This window comes from Anabrus simplex, chromosome 8 (assembly GCF_040414725.1).
Source record: "Anabrus simplex isolate iqAnaSimp1 chromosome 8, ASM4041472v1, whole genome shotgun sequence".
NCBI lineage: Eukaryota > Metazoa > Arthropoda > Insecta > Orthoptera > Tettigoniidae > Anabrus > Anabrus simplex.
In genome coordinates, this window is record NC_090272.1 from 150,404,403 (window position 1) to 150,432,221 (window position 27,819).

A 27,819-nucleotide genomic window follows, 5' to 3' on the forward strand; every position below is an offset into this window, starting at 1 on the left:
TGCAAATATAACCTCACGCAACGAAAGAAAAAACTCAAAGATGACGAGAAATCTATGCTGGTTCCTTTTATTCATTGGACTACTGTACTGTATGCATTTTAGATGCTTTGTACTTGCACGGAAAGTACTCGATGCCCTTAAAACATCATGGCTTATCGAACATTCCTAGGAAGTAGGAAGTGTCTCGCTTCTGTCTGCATTGCAACACAGTACAGTGACCTTATCTCCTTTAAAACCATAAGTTCGCTGATCTCGGAATTTAAAAAAATGCAGTTTCATCGGCATTGACAATATTGTTCGGTGCAAACGAATTGATTATTACTATGAGCCACGCTTTTTCGGCAACTGTCAGCATCGCCAGTGTTCACGGATTCTGTTTCTCCGCATACTGCCTGCTACATGACGATGTGGCATTCCTTAAAATGCTGAATACAAACAAATTACAATTTCACTCAAACTTAGCAACTATGAAACACACTGTAGACACACCGAAGCAAGTGAAAGTGCGGAAAGCTACCCCTGCATGTTGCGGAAGATGCATATTATCGTGACACTGAGAAAATTCAAATTTAAATTACTCTGTAAAATGCTACTTTAAAAAAAGGTAAAGACAGTTTTGAATTAAAGGTCTGAATTCTTTTCCATTTAAATATGACCTATGGGACAGTTTTCTTCCATCTGCGGTTACACAAAGCATTACTGTACACCCAACATCGAAAACTACGTGAACAAGGAGCATGTTGCCAACCTTGACGCAAATAAAACCTGCACCCCAATTTTGTGCCTCAATTTTATTAAAAGAAATAAGCGGGGATTATTCGCGTAAATACGGTATTACAGACCAATTCTGACATACGCAGCAGGCATATGGACAACAACAAAACATTATGAAAGCAGAATCCAAGCAGCCAAGATGAAATTTCTTAGCGGAATAATTGGGAAGACACTAAGAGATAACATCAGAAATGTAGACATCAGAGAGAGAACTGGATTCCCTAAAATGCAAGGCAAGATAGAGGCCAGTAAGCTGAAAGGTATGGACACACGATGAGAATGGAAGAAGATAAAGTTCCAAAGGAAATATGAAATGAAATGTTGTATGGCTTTTAGTGCCGGGATATCCCAGGACGGGTTCGGTTCGCCAGGTGCAGGTCTTTCTATTTGACTCCCGTAGGCGACCTGCGCGTCGTGATGAGAATGAAATGATGATGAAGACAACACATACACCCAACCCCCGTGCCATTGGAATTAACCAATTAAGGTTAAAATCCCCGACCCAGCCGGGAATTGAACCCGGGACCCTCTGAACCGAAGGCCAGTACGCTGACTGTTCAGCCAACGAGTCGGACAGTTCCAAAGGAAATAATTACAGAGAAAATAATAGGAAGAAGACAATGGGAAGGCTCAGAAAGGGGTAGATGGATATGGTGAAGGAGTGTATAGAGAAGAGTGGAGAAAAAGTAGAAAAAATAATGGAGGAAGAGAATGGCGGAGAGATAAGACTGTGGAGGTACTTAATTCACAACCCAACCAAGAAGAAGAAGAAGAAAGCTATGTACGATATAGATGTTGATATCCATAGGTAACCTGAAATATTTGTTCTGAATGAGTAAATTTACAATACCAATATGAATACAACAACAAAGTGCGACTGTATTCTGCTAACTCTGGAGAATCTACAACAGCAGCAGCAGCAGAAGCAACAGCCCCACAACCACAATGTCATCAACAAAGATTGTATGATGATGACACAAGAAGAAAAAAGAAGAAGAGTACTTTATTGTCCACTGACATGGTCTTAGACGAGTAAAACACGATGGAACAAAAGCAAGCAGAATACAGAAATTATTTTCTAAAATACAATTTCTGGTCTATTAATATATGGGGTCAATACCTTCTGTGTTTGTACAGGAACAACTTGGATGAAACAAAAGAGATTTGAATTACTGCTACTGTACTCACGTTCTGAATACATCTCTTATTTTGACATCAATTTACCTCTTATTGCTACGTATATATTTTGTTTTAATAAGGCCATCAGTACTACTTATCTCAAAGCAAACACATACAGTAGCATGCAAATTAATCTGAACACAATTATTTCTAAGACTATTTATAACTAATGTAGGCAGAATTGAGTGTTCCCCCTAAACACAGTTCCCACTTTTAAGCTAATCTCACTGAAGGTGTATGGCAGCATTATTGTTAACATTACTGGGCACTGTTGGATGTTCTTTATATAGCAGTAATAAGCTCAATGTCTCTGGGTAAGGTTGTATATGTTTTCAGTATGGTGTTGTATTAATGTACTGTAAACTGATCAAAGATCCCACCCTGTGGAAAAATGGAGAAATTGACTTTATCTCTATGACACAAAGAAACTGCCTCACAATGTGGTATTGGTGTGGCTATGGTAAATTCAATTTTGAAGCAATACCAAGAAACTGAATTATTTTTAGGAAAGAAGAAAGGAAGGATCAGAAATGCAGGACTAAACCAAAAGAAGACACTTTATTAATTAACAAGAGTACAATAAACCTCAGGCTCTCAACTGTTGACCTCAACCAAGATTTAAGTCAGAGCGGGCAAAATGTTCACGTTACAACAGTTCACCGCAGACATTGAAGAAGAGCATGCAGACAAGTAAAGAAGCAGCTTCTGATGGAAGCTGTGCGCAAAAAGTGATCGATATGGGCTAAACTACATAAAGACTGGACTGTGGAAGATTGGAAGAAAATTTGATGTGCATAAAGGAACATCAGAGAAAATGTCACTGGCCCATATTCAACAAGCACCTAAACATCCTCCAAAAGTGATGTTCTGGGGATGTTTTACCCACAAGGGGCCACAACCTTTAGTCCCCATTAAGGTATGATGTACAGTGACCAGTACATAGAAATCACTTGAAGGAGGGTAGTGCTAGAGTAAAGTACTGTCAACATCATCTTGCACCATGCAACACATTCAAAATTGTCAACAAATACAGTACTTTGAAGACGAAAACACTAAAGTGCTCCCTTGGCCCTGCAACTCACCCAATACCAACCCCATTAAACATTTTTAAGAAGAGAATGGCAAAACTGGATAGGTCAACAAAAGTAAACATGATAGTATGCTTATCAAGATGTGGTTTCATGATGAAGAGATCGAGAATATTTGCATAAAATTGGTGGAATCCATGCCAAAAATTGCCAATGCTGTTTTGAAGAACAAAGGAGGTCACAAAGTATTAAGGCATGACTTTCTGTAATTGCAGAACTGAGTTTCAGTAGCTTTTATGGTATAACTTTTATTACAAGAACACTTTTCTGTATCTTGCTCAGATTAATTTGCACGCTGCTGTAGTACAGTGCATTAGAAATGTGGCTGGTGGTGACACCGGGTATGTTGATACCGCTCAAGCCGAGCAAGATGCAATGCTGTTAAAGTGAAGGTCAGGGGAGGAAGTCAGTAGTGTGTGACACTGCAGAGGAGCGAACATTTTTAGTGGAGTGGGTTTTCCGAGAAGGTGACAAATACATGGATGCAGTGAAAAGATTTACGAACTGTTCCCCGGCTCACTTCTATAGCATAGTGATATTGTGCAAGATTTAACACTATGAGCCCGGACGTTTCATGATGGCGTCCCTACCCTGTGCCGGCGTAATTTAGACTCTCAAAAAAAAAAATCACAGTTCTGTCAGTTTTCGCATTATAAATTAATAAATTTAGATACATATTGTACGAAAGCAAATAGATGCTTACCTTCAGCATTGGAAAGAAACTTAAGTTACAATATTGGTCCATTCTGATATCCTTGTTCACGCACTTGAATTTCTAATTCACTAGAAAAGTTCGATAGATTTTAGTCACTGAATAACAGAATTACACATTGTTATTCCCAATACTTAGCTTTGGTATGGTATCACTCAAAACATTCTCCTATGCAAAGACCTACGTTACATTTACGACAATATATGGTTGTCATTTTCTTCGGTGTTGTTTGGACTTGTCGTAGCAAACCTTGCACATATGCTGCGCGTGTCCTTCCTTCTTCGCGCCTACTGCAGGTATTCTGTGTGGAAAATGATCTCTACCTACTAGCCTTCCCGCAGGCCTGTTCACAGGAGTAATATCTTGTTTCCATTGCGTTCCCGTGCTTCCCACCTCCCTTCGCCTTTTTGCGACTGGTTCTTCTGGTGATGAATCTGATGATTCAGCATCCTGAGGGACTTGTATATTTTCATTTTCTTCTTCATGATCACTTTCATACAGATCAGAATCTGAATCGTTCACAAGTTCCGTAATAATCTGTTCACTTATCCGTGGGCTGTATGCACTCGTAGGATTTCCTTTATTTCTACAAGCTCCGGGATCCATATCTCAATAATTATACAGTATAAATCGACTACTTGAGAGATGATTGCAGACTGTTGCCCCACTACACTTTCATTCTAAATCTCTGAAGTCATATAATCTATCATTAGAACACACCTACATAAATCTGAGCTTATCTAACCGGAGCGCGCGAGGAGTACGTATGTCAGCAATTACGTAAGATCTAACTGAGCGCACGTGGCTATGAAACATCGTCCCTAAGTTGCACCATCAATCACTGTCGATCGACAACACCACCTAATGATAGTAAAGGAAATCGACAACTCGTCAAAGTAAAAATTAATTCGATAACGTTAATAGCTTTCGAGTGACTGAATTTCAAAGATCGTGGTAGTAGTATTACTAACAGCGGCACTCAGGCGCACGCCGTGTGGTAGTAATATTACTACCGGCGGGCGCATAGTGTTAATAAGTAAATTTCATAGTTGCAGTGCCGTATTCGATACTCCAAAGAGCAGTAGACCACCGATTTTAACGGAAGAGAAACATTTGGTTATTTCCAACAGGCTCCTTAAAAGTCCATCTAACCATGCAGAAACTGGCACAGCACACTCATGTATCTGTCTTCACGGCACATTTAGCAGTAACAAAGAAACTACTGTAAATATACAGTATAGCCTTATAAATCTGCTGTGAACTTGGTACATGTACAACAATCATTAGGCTTACAATTTACTACTTTTCAAGTCACTTTCTTATTGGCTTTATTAACAGTCTATCTATTAATCAATCAATCAATCAATCAATCTTTGTTACACACATTTTTAGAGAACCATTGTGCTTGTAATCTCTTGAGCTGCCCGCTCACATTTGACCCTGAGCAGACATTGCTGCGACCTGAACTGTCCACTCGGCTAGGCCACAGCTGCACTGCTTGCTGCGGAGACTCATTTCTAAAGCCCTGTACTATGAATTGACTATGGTAGCCTGTTAACCCCTAGAGGGCGTGTCCCCAGGTGGCAGATAGCGGGACCCTACAATTCAGTAGGGCTGGTTGAAATACCCAATGCAACCCGCGGACCAACAGGCAGTCCAGTTCCTGGGGGCTTTATAATACTGGGACACCCTCTCTCCAGGGCTCACAAATATGGAGGGCCAAGCTCAGGGTATTCCAGTGGAGCGGCCTAGAATAACATCTGGCAGTGGGAGTGGCGACCACATCGTGATAATAGCCTATACTGGGTATATGGTATGGTTTTAGGAAATCAAGCTCAGAAAAGGCTAGGGCGTCCCTTGCTTAAAGCGGCGTGCAGTTCTCAGGGTACTGGGGAACTGTGAGAAATGGGCGACCAGTAACCAACATTAAGACAGCAATAGTAAATCTTATGATCCTGACAGGAAAGGCAGAGGAAGTAGTAGATTTCATGGAGAAGAAGGTAGAAATTATGGGGCTGAGTGAAGTGAAATGGAAATGTAAAGGAAGGAAGAAATGAAGGAAAGGATATACATTATACTGGAGTGGTGGCTAAGAGGCAATAAACGGAGTGGGACTAATCATTTCGAAGCATCTGGAGGAGTATGCTGAAGTGGTAGAATGTGCGAGTGACAGAATAATGATTAGTCTAAAGATGAAGAATGAAGTGATGGACTTCATACAAGTGTATGCACCACGGACAGTAAACAGGGAAGAAGATATTGAAGGATTCTTGGAGAAAGTAGAAAGAGAATTTTCATGTGTGGAAGTGGTTATTATGGGAGACCTGAATGCAGAGGTCGGAAACCAGAGACAAGGAAAGGAAGAAATCATTGGACCATATGAATATGGGAAAAAGAAACGTGATAGAGAGGAACTAGTGGACTTCTGTGAGAGGAATGCACTTAGTGGGGAATACATGGTTTCGAAAGAGAAACAGCAGGAAAATTACGAGATATAGTTGGGGTGACAGAAGAACAAAATCAGCATTTGACTACTTTTTGGTGGAAAGGACAAATCGCAGGAAGTTGATGGATGTGACAGCTTTACCATGAGAAGTATTTGATGGGGACCATAGAGTTGTGGTGGCAAAATTACAGTGGGGAAAAATGGAAAAACTAAAAGAGATAAGAGAAAGCAAAATAAAAGTTTAGAAACTGAAAGACAAAAATGTAAAAAATGTACAGGAAGATTTTGAGGAGAGATTGAAACAAATCCCAGTTACTGAAGTGGAAAATGTAGAAGAGGAGTGGGCCAATTTTAAAAAGGCATTTGTTAGTGCAGCAGAGATGCTTGTGGCAGGACATCTACAAGAGTGAAAGAAAAGGAGACACTGTGGTAGAATGAGGAAGTGAGGAAAGTGGTGAAAGAAGACCTCCTGGCGAGAACGGAACCAGGATCAAACAGAAGAAATCAAAAGGAAGTATCTCAACAGCAAATAGAGATGTAAGAAGGTGGTAGGAGAAGAAAAGAACACGAGTTGGGAAGAATTTACACAAAAAATGGGAGCGGATGTAAGTGGCAGTAAAAGGATGCTGTATGGACTTGTGAGAAGTAAGAGGACTGAAAGAATTGCCACAAAGCTAGTGAAAAAGGAAGATGGAAACTGTTAATACACCCAAAAGAGATAAAGAGAAGATGGAAGGAGAACTTTGATAAGCTATTGAATGTGAAGAACTGTACAGGGGACATAGAAGCAATAGAGTATGAGGACTCAACAACAGAGGATAATATAACAATGCTGGAGGTGGAATTAGTGGCACAAAAGATGAAGATGGGAAAAGCAACAGGGATGGATGAAATCAGTGTGGAAATGATAAAGGCTGCTGGACCTGTTGTTATGCAATGGTTGTACCGACTACAAAAGTGTACATGAAAACAGAAATGTGTAGTAGAAGACTGAAAAAAAGGGATAATAATACCAGTGTTTAAGGGGACAAGAAAGTTTGTGGTAACTATTAGAGGAATCACACTTATATCGCAGGTAGTGAAAATACTGGAAAGGATATTGAAAGAAGAATGAGAAGAAATATTGAAGGAGAGTTACAAGAGGAACAATATGGCTTCAGGAGTGGAAAATCTACAGTGGACCAAATCTTTAGCATGAGACAGCTGATGGAAAAGAACTGGGAATATGAAAAGGATCTGGTCATGACTTTCATAGATATAGAAAAGGCATATGATAGTTTCCCCAGAGATAAGGTTTGGGAAACCTTGGTTAAAAAGAGACTTGGAAGAGAAATGTTAGAAATGGTGCAAGCAATGTGCAACCACTGTGTTAGCAGAGTATTGACCCTAGTTGGAAAGACAGAATGGTTTAGGAATAAGACTGGACTAAGACAGGGGAGTGTGCTGTCTCCACTTTTGTTTATTATGGTCATGAACGAAATTGTAAAGGAAACAAAAGGAAGCCTATGAAGATAAAGAGATGAACATACTGCTATTTGCAGATGATGCTGTGATCTGGGGAAAGGACAGCGAAAAATTGCAACAACTAGATGTACTGAACGAAAAAATTGAGAAGTATGGCATGAAAATCAGTACAGAGAAAAGCAAGACTATGGTGATGTCGAGAGGGGAAAGGCAAGGAAAGGGCACTGTGAAAATTGGAAGTCAGAGTCTGGAAATTGTGGACAGTTTTAAATACCTAGGAAGTGAATTAATGCAAAATGCTAGGGTAGACACAGAAATTAGCAGGAGGGTACAGCAGAGTAATGCAGTTCTACCAAAGCATAAGAAAACTTGTTTGGAGCAAAGAAGTATCAAGGAAAGGTAAAGAAATATGTACAAAATGTACTATGTACCCATACTGACATATACAGGTGAGACTTGGACTCCGACGAGCAGGCAAGACAGCAGAATTCAAGCCAGTGAGATGAAATTCCTAAGAAGTATAATAGGAAAGACAAGGAAAGACAGAGTGAAAAATAAAGATGTTAGCAAGGAAGTTGTGATAGGAAAGCTAAGTGACAGAGTTGAAAAGAATAAACTAAGGTGGTTTGGACATGTAAAGAGGATGGAGGAGAATAGACTTCCAAGACAAATGCTGAAGGCAAAGTGCGAGGGCAAGAGAGCAAGAGGAACACCTAGAACAAGGTGGATTGAATCAGTGAAGAGCGGCATAAGAAGACGAAATTTAGACTGGGATAAGATCGTGAAAGAAGAATGGTGGAAGTTTAGAAGATGGAGAAGTGCCATAAATACCCCAAACCGGCAGGAGCTGGATAAGGGGAAAGATAAAGATGATGATGATGATGAATAACAAACTATAAAAACTAAACCTATTAATTAAAGGAATAATTTCTATTTTTTACAAATGTTCTCAGAAAACTTCTATGCTACACTGTTTCCAATGACCTACCATTCTCCATAGAGTTCTTGGTTGTTGAGCACAGCTGCCACAATTCTTCCTCCATGGTTTGGGGGGTTTGAGTACATTCCTCGGACAGTAAGCGTGAGTTGGGACTTAACTTGAGGTAAACTCTGACTGTCTTTCAGTACAAGGGCTAAGTTGCCCACTCTTTCATCTGTAAAGAAATGTTGAGATTTCATTAATAGATATTATCACCAAGCAAAAATACTTCCTGACACTCATCCCTGTTCTTCATGAATTAGGCATACCAGCTCATTCTTTCATCTTTTCAGTTCTCCAATCTATCTGATCTTACTCTATCACCTTTCTCCCACTCTTTCAATTAAATGATATGCTAACCTTCCCACTACAACATATGCAATTATTTTTATTTGGTCCATATTGATACAATTACAATAGATAGACATGTATTGGTTAGGTGGAATCCTTATATTTCTTTATATGTAACATATATATATAATCACATTGTGGGACTAGTTTCGATCATGTAATGATCATCTTCAGCCACTTATAACTGCACATTGACAAAGCATTAGGCTCTGTATGTATACATTAAAAAATGACAAAACTTATACATTAATTCAATTATATTGTAATTATGAATTTACTCATTCAGGACAATTATTTCAAATTCCCTATGGGAATCGAAATCTATATCACCTACACAGAGATCGACATTGTGAACTCACCACTTGCTGCATAATGAGCGTAAAACAGCTGTGTGACAATGCAGATACCTGAAAACCTAGTAATACCTATAAATGAGAGGCAGGAGAAGAGGATCTTAAGAGATATTTCTATGCTGTTTAGTGTTCTCCCTACCAAGCTCGATAGCTGCAGTCGCTTAAGTGCGGCCAGTATCCAGTATTTGGGAGACAGTAGGTTCGAACCCCACTGTCGGCAGCCCTGAAAATGGTTTTCCGTGGTTTCCCATTTTCACACCAGGCAAATGCTGGGGCTGTACCTTAATTAAGGCCACGGCCGCTGTCTTCCCACACCTAGCCCTTTCCTGTCCCATCATCGCCATGAGACCTATCTGTGTCGGTGCGACGTAAAGCAACTAGCAAAAAAAAAAAAAAAAAAGGGTTCTCGCTAGGACCATTTTATTGGGCCCACCGCCCTGCTGTTTTTACAGACCGCCCGGCTAACATAACCCAGATACATGCTAGTTACGTAATATTAATACATATTCGAGTCATTGCGTGCTCCAAATTAAAATGTAAATACTGTAAAACTGTTCATTTAAATGATAAATTATTATTGTTAGCATATCGCACCAATTACATCAAAGTTTAAATGTTTAGCTTGACTATAACATAGTGTCATGCACAAGCGGTGTCTGGATTAGCGTGGAATCGCACAAGACCAGTCTATTTCTCATAAAGTCACAAACCTGTATGACACTCAACAGTAAACGAGCAGTAAGCCCCGGTGTCTGATTATGAACAAGCAGTAGAAAGAACACTAGAACATCTTGTTTGTGATAACACTAAATTAGTTAATGTTTACCTGTCTGATATTACTGTTAATGCCCTTCGTGGATCAGTGGTAGAGACAGTGAGTTTGAATGCGGCAGAGGTAGTCTGATGTTTGAAGGGCAACATTCCATGTCAAACGATGTCAGCATGTAAAAGATTTCTGGTGACATATTTGGTGTTTACCCAATAAAATTCACTAAAACTAAGCCTTCGACACCCAAGAGAGATTCGGTTTACTCTGTCATCCAGTAGGCCTAGAGTAAAATGGAACGTCAAAATTGACAAGCAAGCAGTATTCCCCACTTGCTACTCATTCCTGCCACGCAGCTGATGAAAATTTCTGGGGAGAACACTGCTGTTTTTCACGAGAATTGAATCCTGATGTAAACATGGTACCTGTACGCCTCTGCCAAAGAAAGAATTATGATTTGCAGTATGTAGTATCACGCTCCACCCCGTCAACGTCTTGTGTTTGGACGTACATCGCTGGGTATTGTATTATTGTTGTTGTTATTGTTATTATTATTGTTATTATTATTATTGGACCACTTGAGTCGTTACACGTTCACTCTCTCTTTGAAGGTTATACTGTTTGGTTCTTGTAACCTGCCCAACACTTTCTCATTCATCCTGATTATAATTTTCTCAATTCGTCTGAAATCGCTATAGCCCTTCTATATGTCATTTGTGCTGAAAATTTGTGAGTCTTAAGAAGGGTGTTAATTTTATTTTTGTTCTCTGCATCTGCTATCTTGATCCAATTGCTTTGACAGCTTGCTGAATTTTGTGGATCCATTGCCCTCCTACCTTCTTTCCAAGATTTCTCATCACTACCTGTCAAAGCAGATTTCCTGACAGTCACAAGATGTGAAAGAAGTATAAGATTCTTTTCTTCTTCACTGCACCAGTGATTGGGTCAAACTCTCGATAGACAGTTTCATTAGGAAGGATTCTCCAGACTCCTTCAGCCTGGTATTTTTTTATTTATGCAAGTTCTGATAATTCTTCTTGCAGTTTTTAGGTCCTGACCAGTTCTTCTTTAGTTTTTAATTTGGAACAGGGTTTCAAAAGCACAAGTGGCTTTTGGGAGAGTAACGGTTTGAAAGTGTTGGATCTTAGTGTCTAATGACAGGATATTTCATATTATACGTTGATTAGGTTAGAAACTGGGCTTTTTTGTTCGTTCTATTCATCCATGTTTCTTTCTCATTTAAGGTGTGTGTCATGTTTTCTCCAAGATATTTTAATAGTAGAAAAAATTATGTTAATTTTCTGAACATTTATGTAAACTTGTATAAGACAACAGTGCAGAGATTTGAACTTCTGACTAGACATGTTTGTGTACAATACGTAAGATACCCAGCTCAATAGCTGCAGTCGCTTAAGTGCGGCCAGTATCCAGTATTTGGAAGATAGTAGGCATGTCTATTTCTTTGGAAGAATTAGATGCTTTTATTGCTTATAAACTTACTAGTCTAGCTGTAGATCATATGTGGTCTTCTTCATGCGGTCCCCCTCTTTTCACTAACACTATGACAAGAAACAGGTTCAAAGAAATTCTACGGTATTTGCGCTTTGATCTCCATAAAACTAGATCCACTCGTTTGCAGACAGATAAATTTGCTTGGCGTCAGCTATTTGGAATAGATTTGAGAATTGTTACGCATGCTATAAACCAGGAGCGAATGTCACAGCTGATGAACATCTCTTCCCCAGCAAAGCTCGGTGCAGGTTCACGCAGTACATGGCCAACAATACACATAAATTTGGCATAACATTCTGGCTACTGGTAGACGTTGATTCAAAGTATGTGTGCAATGGGTTTCTTATCTTGGGAAAGACGAAATACAACCCGCCAATGAGTCACTGCCTGAAAATGTTGTCGTGAAACTCATGGACCCATACCTCATGAAAGGACGTAATGTCACCACTGATAACTTCTTTACATTGGTTAAGTTGGCTGGGAGACTAAAAGAGAAGGAAACTAGTATTGTTGGAACAATCAATCGACTGAGGAAGGAAATCCCAGTGTCAATCAAAGCACTAGTATGAATCTCTACAAGACTGTCGTACTTCAGAAGGAAGATCACACTATTCTCACAGTATATCAAGGAAAAGTGAACAAGAATGTGCTTCTGCTAAGCACTCTACACCCAAGCATTCAAGTCAGTGAAGATAACAAGAAGCTCCCTAGTACTACTGAATTTTATAATGGGACTAAGTATGGTGTGGATGTAGCTGATCAAATGGCGCGTAAATACACCACTAGAGCTGGATGCCGAAGGTGGCCTGTACATGTATTTTACAACGTACTTGATCTAGCAGCAATAAACTCATGGACAGTCTACAAGGAAGTTACAGGACAGAGAATCTCTCGACATGATTATATTCTTGAAGTAATACAAGAACTAAGAACTGATTTTGTGAAGACAAGATCCCGGTTGATTGAACTCCCTACACTTCAGCCTGAGCTTCAGATTCAGGATCAATGTCCCAGTCGTAAGCGACGACAACGTCAAGTGAACTCCAATTGTAAACAGAACAAAACCTCCCACACATGTTCCTCGTGCAACAAAGTAGTCTGTGGAAAATGCTCGTGTAAGGTAATAGCTTGCATAAATTGCTTGTAAACAAATAGAGACTTATTTTTATCATAATTTTCCACAAAGGCATTCAATAGCAAATCTGCCAAAATATTTCATTGTTACCTATTACAAGTGAGAGAATATGAACAATTATTAATATTTAACAATGGATTGATCTGTATACAATACATCCTAATGGTTAACTGTTGTTCCAAAATAAATTATTGAACATTCGCATGTTTCCCAGATCCTGGATCCTAGGTATATGTCAGTAAGTGGCAGCGGTCAAAATGACCGCCTGCAGCCCTTATAGGTATGAGGAATGTTCGGCCGTTCTGGTGTTAAATGCAACCCTTCCAGTTATCAGTGGTTGTTATTTTGCCTGTCTTTCGAAACTCTGTCCGCAAAATATGGACAGAACTGGCTAATACACTACACAATTCTGCACTTAATTTCTCTACCTCTTTTACTGCTAAACCTGGATTCTATTCACTTAATCTATTGAGCATTCACAATGCACCACTGAACAGTTTTCCTCTTATGTGCTTCACAACACATGATGGTCTAGCCTTTGCTCCATTTCTTTCACATTAAATAATCACTCACTGACTGCCGATACAGGATGAGAAACTTTACCTTCATGTTGTAGAGCTCACGGCTTTCCCACACTGCAAGGAAATTTCCCATACTACACCACACCTTGTGCCTTCATTTCTCCTAAGCTAATCTTTTATACACAAATGCAAATGTACGTTATACAGTACATATATGATAAATGTATTATTATTTTATTTTATAATCTTTCAAATTCTCCAAAAGTAATAAACTAGGAATTAATGTGATGCATTAATTTTTCTTAGAACTCTCATACAGTCGACAGAGTCTACGTCCATGTGCGAAGACAAGATGCTCCACTTGTTTGTTTACATCAGGATTGAACTCTAGTGAAAATAAGCATTATATTGTAGGATGCAATTAATGAATGTATACATCAATATTATTATTATTATTATTATTATTATTATTATTATTATGAGAAAAAGCTTTTTGAAATTAAATAATAGAAAACTTACTGTAAAGACCAAAATTCTTTGCAAAGGACTGAGCGCAGCACATCTCAAAACCTCGACTGACAAAGTAACGTACAGCCCATGCATCCTTCTCCAAATCACCTGATGCAAAACCTTGGTATGCAGAATCAAAAAAGGGGAACAGTTTCTTCTCCTGAAATAAACAAAACATCCAAATATACAACTAAATGAAGTTTAAGAAAACACTGATAGAAAATACACAAATTAATGTATATTGAAGAGTACTTCTAATCAACTAATGCATATAGCCCTATGCTTACATAAAAGCTTCTGTTTGGATGAACATTACTTTGATTTCCAACTTACCAAATTAGACTACAAAAATTTGTGACCATATGATTACTTACACACTACAGGAATTGCATTTCATGTTCTCAGAAGGCTCATACATTTAGAAGCACAAGCTTCAAAGTTCTAAAGACTTTCACAAAAGTTATTTCCAATATAAATAAAGTCGTTGGTCAGGATTTCCCAAGACTGTTGTCTTATTTTCCATACATATTAACACTATGCAGAAGTTCTCAGACTATCCAAAACATACTATCTTTCGTATATGAAATGAAGCTTCTGAGAGCTCCCAAAATAAACATTTACATTAACATTCCTAGGCTGACCTCTGTCTTTCTTCCAAAAAACTTTGCCTTCAAAAATATTAGTGTTAAAATTGTAGTGTCTAATGATGTGGCCAATAAACTTTATTTCCTACTTTTCATGTCATCAAAATTCTTCTGGTATCCTTTACTTCTCTTAATATACCTTGATTTGTTTTTCTTTCAGTCCAGCTTGTTCTCGTCATTTTATGCCATATACACATTTCTGCTGCTTCAAAGAGCCTCGTCTCCTATTTTCCTAATATCCAGATTTCACTTCCATAAAGTAGTGTGCGATGGCCACATATTAATTTGTTGATAGCTAGCCAATATAGAAAGTTGGTCAATGTTTTCACGGCATGCTGATAAAGTAAGTTGCTGCTCCCCATCAGTTTCCTATATACGACTGTAGTATGTATGTATGTAATGTAATGTAATGTAATGTAATGTAATGTAATGTAATGTAATGTAATGTATTTACTGAGTGGAAGGTAAATGATGCACCAAATGAACATAAGAAATAGATCTTGGGGAGAGGATCACAATGTCGTAAGTTCAGTTGTGTATCTTGCACCATTATGCTATATGACAATGAAATCAGTGATGTAAATGGTTAATGCCTCGAAATGCAAGACGATGGAGTCTACAAACACCTAGGAATAAGTGTCAGAACAAATGCTTGTTGGTTATTTGTCCTGTATCTCAATATGTTTAGCAATAAAAATTAAAAGGTATGACTTGAATGGTAGCAAAGAACATGTAGAAATGCAGCTACAAAGAAGAGAATGGTGGAAAAGGTCAGCAGCCTCATTGGGAGGGGACAAGCAACCTGTGACATAATGTTTACAACCTGAACATGGCCTGTGTGTAACCATGGCACAGTTCACATCAAGGGAATAATAATAATAATAATAATAATAATAATAATAATAATAATAATAATAATAATAATAATAATAATAATATTTGCTTTACATCCCACTAACTACTTTTTCGGTTTTCGGAGACGCCAAGGTGCCGGAATTAAGTCCTGCAGGAGTTCTTTTGCATGCCAGTAACTCTACCGACACAAGGCCGACGTATTTGAGCACCTTCAAATATCACCGGACTGAGCCAGGATCGAGCCTGCCAAGTTGGGATCAGAGGGCCAGCACCTCAACCGTCTGAGCCACGCAGCCTGGCAAGGGAATATTTGGACACGGTTTTAATTTACAGCAAAATACGGCAGAATGCTAGTGCAGCTGCGGAGATGTATGCCAAACCATTTTCACAAGAAGGGCTCGATACTGGCATACGATCAATCAATCACCATTGATCTGCATTCAGGGCTGTTACCCAGATGGCAGATTGCCTATCAGTTGTTTACCTAGTTTTTTTCTTAAATATTTTCAAGGAAGTTGGAAATTTATCAAACGTCTCCCTTGATGAATTATTCCAGTCCGTAATTTCTCTTCCTATAAATGAGTACTTGCTCCAATTTTTCTTCTTGAATTCCAACTTTATCTTAATTTAATGCTCTTTCCTTCTTTAATATCAATCATTCAATCAATTTCCACAGATCTGCATTTAGGGCTGTCGCCAGGTGACAGATTGCCTATCAGTTATTTATCTACGTACTCCTCTCTTAAATGATTTCAAAGTAGTTGGAAATCTATCAAATATCTCCCTTGGCTATAAATTTTCAAATTCAGGTGTTTATAGATTGAAATGTAATCACTGTCATACTACCTGCAAAGGCCAAACCAGTAGAAGCTTCAACATTTGTAATCAAGAAGACGTCAACGCAAAAAGACATAACAGATTTTCTGCTATGAGCAAACACATGAAGGACTTTAATCATTCTTATACTTCAATCGAACACGATATGGCATTAACTATATTACAGAAAGGCAGATTGCTCAATATTTGGGAAGTCATTTATATTCATTTAGAACAGCAATTGAATGCAGCTTTAAGTCTTAACAAAATTTTGGAATAAATCAGTATTTTATATGATGAAATTATAAACTTTGATAACAACCACAATTTTGCAAATAATATGTCCCCTCCCACTCTCCCTTCCTCTGATAACGCTACTATTACTGGTGCAAGAGCGAACGAGTTGTCGGCCTAGCTGGCAAGTTGTGTGCTACAATAACAGAGCTAATACAGAGCAAGTTAATAATTTTCATTTTTCACTTATGTCCTTGTTCTCTTCCTTTTTTTCTTCTTTCTTTAATATTTATTTTGTTTCTTCTTCCTTTTAGATACTTTACACCTTTTTAAGGTGCTTCTGTCACAGTTCTAATTCAAAATGTCAACGTTTTCCATTGGTTGGCAATATAATGATGTGCAGTCCACACATTTTTGGGACTTAACAAATTTGGTTTTTAACACGAATTTCGGACAATATCATTAAATGAAATTCATCATCATTATCATCTACTAAAGGCAATGCCTTGTCACTGTAACCACATCTGACTATCTTCTGCTAGCCTCTTCATGTTGCTATATGAACCACATGCCAGTTCACTGATGGTTCAACATATGGGAACATTTTACTATATCTCCCACAAGATTTTATGGATTTTAAGGACCACATTTTCAATTTTATTAATCATTCCAAAACATATGTGACTCATTCTTCCTTTTGATGTTTAAAATGCAACATTTTAACTTACATTCTTATACAATAAAAAGAATTAAAGATTCATTATGTAACATTCAGATATTTTACATGTCTTTTTTTTTAAATTTAATACAGCCGAAGATAGCCAAAATATGTCCTGATCACTAATTATATGCAATTTTAAATTGAAAATAAAATATAATTATATTGACTAAGTGGACAACTAAACTTCTATTTTACTATATTGACGACTTGGTGTTCGAGTGTTAAGAGAATTCAATCCCAGCACGAAGCAGAAGTCCACTCAAGATCTACTGTAACAGGTGCTACGAGATCACTTCCATAAACTTTTAAATGTATTTTATCGCGTACTTTCGAAGAGGTATAGCGCAATAATAGTTTCATGACCAGGAACAGTAAGAAAAAGGATATTAAATAAATGTAATACACTTACCAAGATTATCCAAACGAGAAGTCGTGGCAACGCGTGGAAGTTACTTGAGCCCACCGAGATCAGGTGGATTAAAGAATAAATAACTTACTACCGACTAAAAATAACAACAGATTTAAGTTAAACAGGAACTTTAATAATAGGAAAGAAAATAGTTGACAGAAACAAATAAGTCCCGAATGTAAGATACAGAGAAGATTAAATTAAGCAACGTGGGACATTAAGTTAGATTCAAATCAAAATTAAAAGAAACTGCTTTCACAATTCAAATTGTAAGATAAATTAGGAATCTGTTTCAAAATAGATTAGGAAACATAGCACTTAATGAAAGTCTTAAACCCCAAGTTCTTCGTTCAATTACACAATGACTGGAGTAGAAAAATGTTTTTCTACGACTACTTCAAAAATCATTCAACATAAATCAGGGACAAAGATCAGTTACAGATCCCCAAGTTCCACAAACAACAGATCAGGGACGTGTAATTAATACAAAACATTAGAGTGAAAATAATTATGAAGAGCCAAGAGGCTAAATAATTTTTTAATTATAATATTAATACATTAGAACACCAAGAACCACAGAAATACGAAGCACGTACTGTCTCGCATTCAACAAGAACAAAACTCATTCAATTAACGAACGTAACATCATATGTCAACCAGAAACAGTGGTATCAGACGTCAAATGTCAAAGCACAATAACAACATACTCCTACCATTGGCTGTGAATGTAACCATAGTAACTGGTCACATGACTTAAGAAAGATAAAACGGCTACCCAACCAAAGATAATCTACCAAGGATAAAACTAGTCATTTAAAAACGATTTTCCACCATACATTCGCCCATTTTCACACAATTTTCCAGGCAGAATTATCGCATCTTAATTTTTTTTTTTTTTAATTAAGATGCACCCTCAAAGGTATAGTAGTAGGGAGACAAACTTGTCATAACAACATCTTTCAATATATAAATTTTCATTTAAAGAAAACGTCTCCAGAGTGATTAACAACCCAAAATCATTCTATGAATAATTACATAAAAGCTCCAAGAAATGTTGATAACCTATTCACAATAAACATAACCAGAAATTCAGTCTCTTTTGTTAATCAAAATTCTCACTCACAGAGGTAATTAAATATTACTTAGTACAATTTAGTTGAAGATAAACCAAACGACACAGAACAGTTCACTCATAATTACTGCTTATCACTTCCATGCACTTCCAGGGTCAAGAAGATGAGATTAGGTACTTATGGTTTCCCAAGATAACAGATAAAATAAATAGGAAGTTGGTTTGTGGCTATCGCCACATGGCAACAGCATTACCCTGAATCAAAAGGGTACATTTTCTTCCTTTCCCGTGCTCAGTATGTAATTTTAAAGATCCAACAGCATGGGCAAGATTTTTCTTCTATCCTCCATTCAGAACAACAGATGATCAAAATATTGTCGTTGCGTATGGAAACAATCGAGTACGAATTGAGTTCAGTACATGCTACAAGAGGGCAGCAAAATGCAGGTCTTCAAGTTCACTGTAGGCTAGCGTCTGCAGAAGGCACCAGTACTACTAGTACTTTACAGAATATAATCTGGCTTGATTCAAATACTTTTAAAGTATCCAATTTCCATCAGAATTTGATAATTATCTAAAACTGAGCTGCTCTTAATGAGATTTCAAGAAAACCTCCCTTTGTACCTAGTTCCAACAGTGGACTGCGCACACACACACACACACACACACACTTTCTCTCTCTCTCTCTCTCTCTCTCTCTCTCTCTCTCTCTCTCTCTCTCTCTCTCTCTCTCTCTCTCTCTCTCTCTCTCTCATAATCTCATGTTCAAGCCAGCCTATGCTAAGCCTTTTCCTTGTACAACACATTTTATGCTTTAATCTAGTCATATTTCTCACCTTAGCAAGAGGAAAATAAGAAAATCTTGCATACAAGTACTGTAGAGAGGGGGCATGGGGCAAATCCAATCATTCCCATAATAATTAATGTCCAGCAGGCAATAAAAAAAATATTTAAAAAGAGAACCATTTTATTTTTAAGTATGCATGCAACTAATAATAGCATGGCTATTTAGTCACGGTTTTCTTAGTATGGAAACCACCAACCACGGGTGTTCTAAAAGTTGAATATCTATTAATTTAGGTGAATAAAGTATACGGAGACAATTATTTGGAATGAAATATCATAAATGTGACGTCAAAGCAAGAACTTTGATAGATCAATGGGGGTTTATAAGGTGAAATATAAAATCAAAATTTAGCAATATTGTTCTTTTTGTTTCTGTTTTGTTTTTTGCTGAAGAATATTTCAGGCTTCAAAGTTCAACCATGCTAGACTTAACAATAATTTTTAAATGGAGCTAATACCATAAAACTCTTTATGTTATGTGGCTTACCATAATGGATATATAAATGATATTATTTTAGCAAATGCTATTTTAAGCTTTAACATTCAAAGAAAGATCATTACTACCTACTGCCTAGGGGTATGTACTGCAAAGGCAAGAGTACTTGCTAGACTGTAAGTCTGTAATGTCTTTGAGGTTGATGCCAGAGGTTCTCCTGAAGTCTATGGTAACTGGATGGGGAGGGCCCAGAGAAGATAAACGGTGGTTGGTACACGTGGATGTTGACGGAATAGGAGGAGTACCGTTTCATGTATGGCTGTTTTGCCGTCTATTATGTTAGTTTAACAAGTCATCACTGCTGCATTAGTCTTTCTGAAGAATGGAATGTTGCAATTATACACCCACTACACAAAAAGGGCAATAGATCAGATCCTAGTAATTATCGAGGAATTTCTTTGCTGGATATCAATTATGAGATTTTTCTAAGATTTCATATTCCAGAATTAATGAACAATTTGATAGTGAATTTGGTGAATATCAGGGTGGTTTTCATCCAGGACAAAGCTGTCCAGATCAAATTATCAGTCTCAGATGGATTATAAAACATCACAGGATTAGGAGCAAAAATTTAGTGATCACTTATTTTAATTTTTAAAAAAGCTGTTTAAAATTTTAAGACACCTTGGACTACACCCTAAATTAATAAACATGATAAAATTGACTCTCACCAATACCAAGTCAAAAGTGAAGTTTAGGGGTGAAACATCAGAGACATTTGAAATTAAAACTGGACTACGGCAGGGAGATGGGCTCTCACCACTATTATTTAACTGTGCTCTAGAAATGGTAATGAGGGAATGGTTTAGAAAATGTCCCCCCAAAATAAAGATTGGCCGAAAAATCAAAACAAACTGCCTGGGTTTTGCTGACGATTTAGCATTACTAGCAGTGGACATAAAAGAAGCAAAAACCCAGATATCAGAACTTCAAAACATTGCAAATAAAATTGGCCTCAAAATATCATTTGAAAAAACAGAAATTATGCCCCAAAAACCAACACAGCTAAAAGAAGTCACCATAAATGGTAATAAAATCAAAATAGTAACTCAGTTTAAATATCTTGGAGAAGTAATAACACATAACTTAAATGAAAAAATCTCAATCCAAGTAAGAACAAATAGATTAGCTAAAGCACAAAAATTAACATGGGATATCTACAAAAAGAAATGTCTATCAATAAATACAAAAATAAAACACTACAACACAGTTATAAAACCGGAAGCTACATATGCAGCAGAAACACTCTTTTACCTGAATAAACAATCAAAGACTGACAGACTTCAGAAAATTGAAAGGAGGATTGGAAGAACCTGTATCAACAAAAAATATCAGAAAGATGGACAGTGGCGGTTAATACCTAACAAAGTCGTGTACAAAGAGCTAGAACCCATTACAGATACTATGCGTAAGAGGAGACTGGGATTCTTTGGACATATCATGAGGATGCAGGACTCGAGACTTCTGAAACAACTAGTACAACACAATCTCGTCTCAAAAAATACCACAACAGGATGTAAATGGATCAGAGAAGTAAGAGAGGATCTCAAGGAAATAGGCCTTACAACAGAAGACACCAAAAATAAGATAAAATTGAATACAAAACTCAAGAATACAAACCTCCGCTTTACCCTTACACAAAACAAACCAACAACACGCACATTTTCAACTGAGGAAAGGGCACGAAGATCGGAGCGTCTGAAGAAGTACTGGGAGGACCGCAAAGCCCGAACAATCCCTTCAAAGAGACCTGAACGACGGACTGACTAAAGTGATCCTATGTGGTCATAAAAGAAGAAGAAGAAGAAGTATCCATCATGAATCATTATTGCATATCCTTACTAAATTTGATTTACATCAGAAACTTGTTTTCCTTATTGCGGTCACTCTTAAAAAATACAAAATCTAGAGTTAGGTTCAGAAATAAAATCTCTGAGCCATTTGAAATTCATACTGGTCTTCAACAGGGAGATGGATTATCCCTATTGTTGTTTAACTGCGTGCTAGAAAAAAATCATGCGTGAATGGAATACGGTATGTCCACCGACTGTTAAGATTAAAAGAAATATTCGACTATATCTCACATTTGCTGATGATCTAGCATTATTTGCAAATAGTACTTGGAATTGGAACGATTAGCAGTGAAGGTGCTGGTGGTGATGATGATGATGATGCTTGTTGTTTGAAGGGGCCTAACATCTAGGTCATTGGCCCCTAATGGTATGAAATGAGACAAAATTCAATGACAATTTAAAAGTACAAAATTAATCCACTGACCAGAATTCAAAACATGATGATGAAGAATGAACAGACGAATATGAATTTAACACAATCAGTGGATCTGACCCACAATGACTCACCTTCCCAGAAACTATATTACTGACCAAGGGACTGCTTCCAAAGCACAATCCTGAATCGATGATGCTTGTTGTCTAAAGGGGTTCAAAATCCAAGTCAACGGCCTCTCATAATGGTACTTATCGCTTGTAAAGTAGAAACATGGTATTTCTGAAGTTGCAGTAATAATCAAAAGTAGCGTAAACTCACGGTGTTCCAAACATTATGGTACTACTCACAAGTATTGTACGTCATACAGGTAACGCAGACCTATGGTGTTTCTCACATAATGGTGCCATTCATAGGCAATGCATACCCGTGGTGTTCCTCACATAGGTGTACTAATCATAGGGACTCTTACTATCCCATGTTCCTCACACAGTGGGTACAAATCACAGACACCGCAGACCAATGGTGTCGCTCATATTGTGGTACTAATCACAGGCAATGCCCAGACCCACAGTGTTTCTCACACAATGGTACAAATCACAGGCAACGTAAGCCCGTGATGTACTGCATATAGTGGTACTAATCACAGGTACTGGAAACCCACAGTGAACCGCTCTCTGCTACTACTAATCACAAACTTTATTTTTTTATTTTTTACTAGTAGCTTTACGTCGCACCAACACAGATGGGTCTTATAGTGACAATGGGATAGGAAAGGCCTAGGAGTTGGAAGGAAGCGGCCATGGCCTTAAGGTACAGCCCCAGCATTTGCCTGGTGTGAAAATAGGAAACCACAAACCTATTGTGTACCTAACATAGTGGTACTACTCGTAGTGATGGTACTAATCACAAGTAGTTTCATGGTTCTAATTCTATCATCCTTTGGTCGCCCCTTTTAGTCACCTCTTACGACAAGCAGGGGATACCGTGTGTGTATTCACCTGCATCCCCACCCACAGGGGGTAGCAGCGAAGGTTGGATTGAAAATTTATTTTGAGAAAACAGAAATGATGCTATCTTTTCAAGTTGACACTTCACAGATTATGTTAAATAATACTCAGAAAATAAAGGTTGTAGACAAATTTAAATATCTTGGTGAGATTATAACTTGGAATGCTATAAAAATAAAAAAGCGCATCCATAGATAGTAGACCTCAAAAATTGAGACGAGCACAACAAACTGTGAAAGAGACTATTTCCAACTCTGGTAAGAGCCTTCACCACAGTTACGTGATTACAGGAAAAGGCCTTGAAATCCTGAACTTCACAGGATAAATTGCATCTTCATGGAGCAAACCATCAGCCTCAGGAATGTTTAGATTTGCTTGCTGGTTAACTGCGAGATTGCTGAATAACACAGCGAGACTATTTGTGCTTGTATTTCGCACTTTATTCAGAAATTACAAGTTTATTTTGTGTTGAGTGGTACAGTGAAGTGTAGCGAATATTTGTCGCGTGATATACCTAGATTAGGAACATAATCATGTGAAATTGACTAACATGGTGTATATTTGTCTTTTGATAACCTAGTTATGGATATGGTAAAAGACGTGAAATTCCTTACTAAGGAAGACAAAATTAAACTCTGTCAGAAAGTGGACAAATTAATGTCCAATAACGGACCATTATATTGGTATCATAAATTTACTCATTCAGGACAAATATTTCATATTCCCTATGGGAATCAACATCTATATCATCTGATGGCCAGGCAGGTATCAATTTTTGGAAATGAGACAAAGTCTCTCATAATGCATTGGCACTGCTGGTGGCTTCAAGTAGCCTATGCAGTGGCCTCCACGGTATGCCCTAACCATGCGTCTTGGTGGGTGTGCTAAGTACCAACTGATGAGCCCAACTTAGCACATGGGGGCAAAACGCAGGCAACCAAGAATGAGTTAACTGGAAAATTTGGTCACACATGGTCGAGTGTAACCTCCAATTCACCAGAAAATAATCTTTAATAACCCACTGCTCTGAAATAAAAGGCTTCTACTAATATTTGTTTTGGAGAGAGTGTGATCTGCAATAACACTTTATTTTTATTGGCCCCCGTGCACATATTTTCATATTTGTTGTTTGGTGTTTTTCACACCTTTCAGTGCACTTGTTAATTTATAATCCCCAGCAGAAAAAGTTTTGATCTTTGTTCTCTTGTATGTCACCCCATTTAAATACTTTCCTCTCATCTTTAGAAATGGTAGATACGAGGGTCGAGTCATAAGTTATGGCAACTGTTTTCTTTCTAGCGAACAGGAGATAACACGGAAAATCTAAGATATGCATTTGGAAATATAGGGCATGTACTTGTGCAGAGTGCCTGAAGACAAATTCCTACTTCAGGAGATTCTCATAGGAAAATGACAGAACTCAGGCCATTGGTAAACGTTTTATTGTGGTATAGACAGCAAATACACAAGACTACATACAAATGACAGGTCTACACTGGTTACAGACACTGATCGATCACCATAATCCGTACATCTTTGTCCATGTACACTGGACGGCCTGGGCGAGGCAAATCGGCAGTTGATACTCTACCCTATTTGAATGTCTCCACCCACCTCGCCACTGTTCTATACGGCATGGCATGCACACCTAATGCTTCCTGCAGCTCTGCATGGCATTGGCGTGCATTTCTGCCGCAGAGAACTGCTATTTTAATATATAATCGTTGCTCCTACTTGCTGACTTCCATTTTGTGATGCTCTCACTCACACACTGAACTTGGGGGCATGCTTAGACCCACACTGTTGTTTACATACACCATCTAGTGGCATCATACACAAGTATATATCTATATATATATATATATATATATATATATATATATACACAAAAACAAAACAAAAGCAGTAAAATGTTATTCAACATACCTCCATAACATCTGCAATCTTCATCCACTGTTCTTTGGTGGGATCAGAACCTGTAGGATTGTGTGCACATGCATGGAGAATGATGACAGAATCTTCTGGAGCAGCTTTAAGATCTTCTATTAAACCTTCAAAATCAATATTACGATTTTTTGGATCCCAATAACGGTATTCTCGTGGGTCATTAAATCCTGCATTTAAGAACACCAGTTTGTGGTTTTCTGTAAAACAGAAGTTGTGTTGAAAAGTATCACTTAACAAAGATAAAACAAATTATGACTGTTGTGATTCTACAATAACATAAAACACATGAGCACATACACCGGTACTTCAGCTGAACCTTGATGATAAAAAAATTCAAGAGACTTCAGAAGTAGTTTGAATTATTGAGAGCTACTAATGAAAATTGAATCATCAGTGCAGAATGAAGAAAAAATTAAAAAAACAATAGTTATGTAATCTGTTCCATGAAAGTAATTAGAGACTTAATTATACAAAAGAAAACTCCAAATTTATTTATCAAAGAAATTAGTAATGTTAATTTGCTTCAGACTTCAGCAATATTGGTCGAGCACATTTTTCATTTTGTCCAAAGTCAAGAATACATCACTGCCGATTTCCCTTCAAAGAATGTGTTTGTGTAACGGTTGGCACTGAAGATTTCCACATGATCATCAAAATGTAGAAAATTAAAGAATGTCCAATTTTCTCCTAAGTCAGGAAGAAACATAGCAAGCAAGCTTGTAGTCTTGTGTAACTGTTGATATCGTTATCATAGCCACTGGACCTACAGGTTTGTGTGGAATCCAAATGAGAGGGACGTGACATTTTATTTCAAATGTCGCAAATGCATTTGCTGGGATTTGAACCACAACTGCCTTGGTGAGAAGCCAGTGATCAGGAGGAAACAAATTTTCTGTTAAAAAATATTTGTAGTGAGAGTGTAGGTGAAGACTGAAAAATAGCTAACCAATTGTTGCATGGATTTTTGAATATCTATACAGATTACAAGCTTACATCTTTCATTACAGATTGTTATGCCTCTCAGAGTTCAGTAGGCAAACCTATGTAAATTAACTAGACACTTGCACAATCTTCCACTGCTTCTCTTGCTCTCCATGGTCAAGACCATTAATCCCCTAAGTAACCTATCTTCCTCAAACAACAACACATGACCACACCACTAAAGTCGGTTTATGCACATACCTTCACCCACCCCATTCATTCCAAACTTACGCTATTATCTCCTCATTCAGAGCATCCTCCTGCCAGCATTCCCACCTGACTTTTACCAACAATTATTCTTGCTACCTTTATGTCTGTTACTTCCAACTAATGATAGGACAAACCCAGTCCACCCAGCTTTCACTCCCATACAGTAAAGCCAGTATGAAAACAGATCTAAAGATAGTTTTTCTTCTTGCAGAATATCACAACTGCAAGGTCAGTGCATTACCTTTGCCACACATTGATTCATTTTTGCTTAGTATAATACCATCGTGGGAGAATACACAACCTAAATACTTGAAATGATCCACTTGCTCCAATTTTATACTCCCAACTCGACATTCACTCTTCTTTGGTTTCTTCCTTACTGACATGGCTTTAGTCCTGGAAATGTTTATTTTCATATCATACTTGCTGCATTTCAATTAAAGCTCCAAGATATTAGACTGTAGGCTTTTAACACAGTCTGCCATCAGGACCAAGTCACCAACCAAGACCAAGCTGCTTACTACATTTCCACTCAACTGGATCCCTTCCTGCCATTATACCTTTCAGTAAATGATCTATATATACAAACAACAACAAATGTTAAAGATTACAGTCTTGTCTAACTCCCATAATTATTTTGAACCAAGAATTCATTCTATCATCAATATTCTCACTCTGGCCTGACTGACACCTTTGATCCTGCAATAACCTACCCCTACCCCCATAATTCCTCAGTATCACTAACATACTTCTCCTTTGTACTCTGCCATATGCCTTCTCCAGATCTACAAAATATTAAAATAACTCTTTACTCCTCTCGTAAAATTTTTCAGTGACTTCATACATACTGAAAATCACGTCCGGCTATGGTCTGAAACCACACCACTGATCGCACCCTCCTTTCCAAAACGTCAGTGAACACCTTGCCTGACTTCGTAAGTTGCTGCAAATCCATACTGTTCCCTTCCTTATAGTTAGGCATAATTACTTTTTCATGCAATGAGAAGGCACCTCACTCATGTTCCATGTTAATTCTATTAGTCTCTGAAATCTTTTCATCCCTGTCTTCCCCTTATATTTTATCATTATTACGGTCTAATTGAATGGGTGCTCGCAAAAAAAGACTACCCAACATTTTGTCAGAACAAAGATAAATCAACTTTTGCAAATGTCAAAAAACAAAAACTATACCATAAAAATATTTGTTGCATTATTTTATCTTGATATAATACCTTTAAATTATCAATACCATATATTGAAACTATATTAAAAATGAAAAGCGCTTGGAAAAATAGGAATATAAAAAACAGAAGAAAATTGACTTCTGCGTTGACCTAGCTATAGTTAATAGTTTACATTAGATTCGTAACCAAACTTTATTTTATGATCATACAATACAAAAGATGTGTTTTATACAGTAAACTAGACATAAAGATGCTTCAGACTTATTTTGAAATATGACATAACTTTCCCTCATGGGACAATCATCAGTCATATGGGTCATATTCTAATGCATTGGAAAATGATTCCTCAGTCACTTCTTGGCCATTGCCAGCTGTCAG

At 37.6% G+C, this 27,819-nt stretch overlaps 1 protein-coding gene across 1 annotated transcript in view; it reads right to left on the reverse strand.

The window, feature by feature from the left end:
* Got1 (Glutamate oxaloacetate transaminase 1) overlaps nucleotides 1–27,819 on the reverse strand; it is a 64,032-nt gene that overhangs the window by 17,661 nt on the left and 18,552 nt on the right. The window contains exons 4-6 of the mRNA XM_067152504.2: nucleotides 25,046–25,263; nucleotides 13,800–13,950; nucleotides 8,652–8,817 (exon numbers count right to left, since the gene is read on the reverse strand). Of these exons, the coding sequence (XP_067008605.2) occupies nucleotides 8,652–8,817; nucleotides 13,800–13,950; nucleotides 25,046–25,263 (535 nt within the window). The remainder of the gene's footprint in view (nucleotides 1–8,651; nucleotides 8,818–13,799; nucleotides 13,951–25,045; nucleotides 25,264–27,819) is intronic.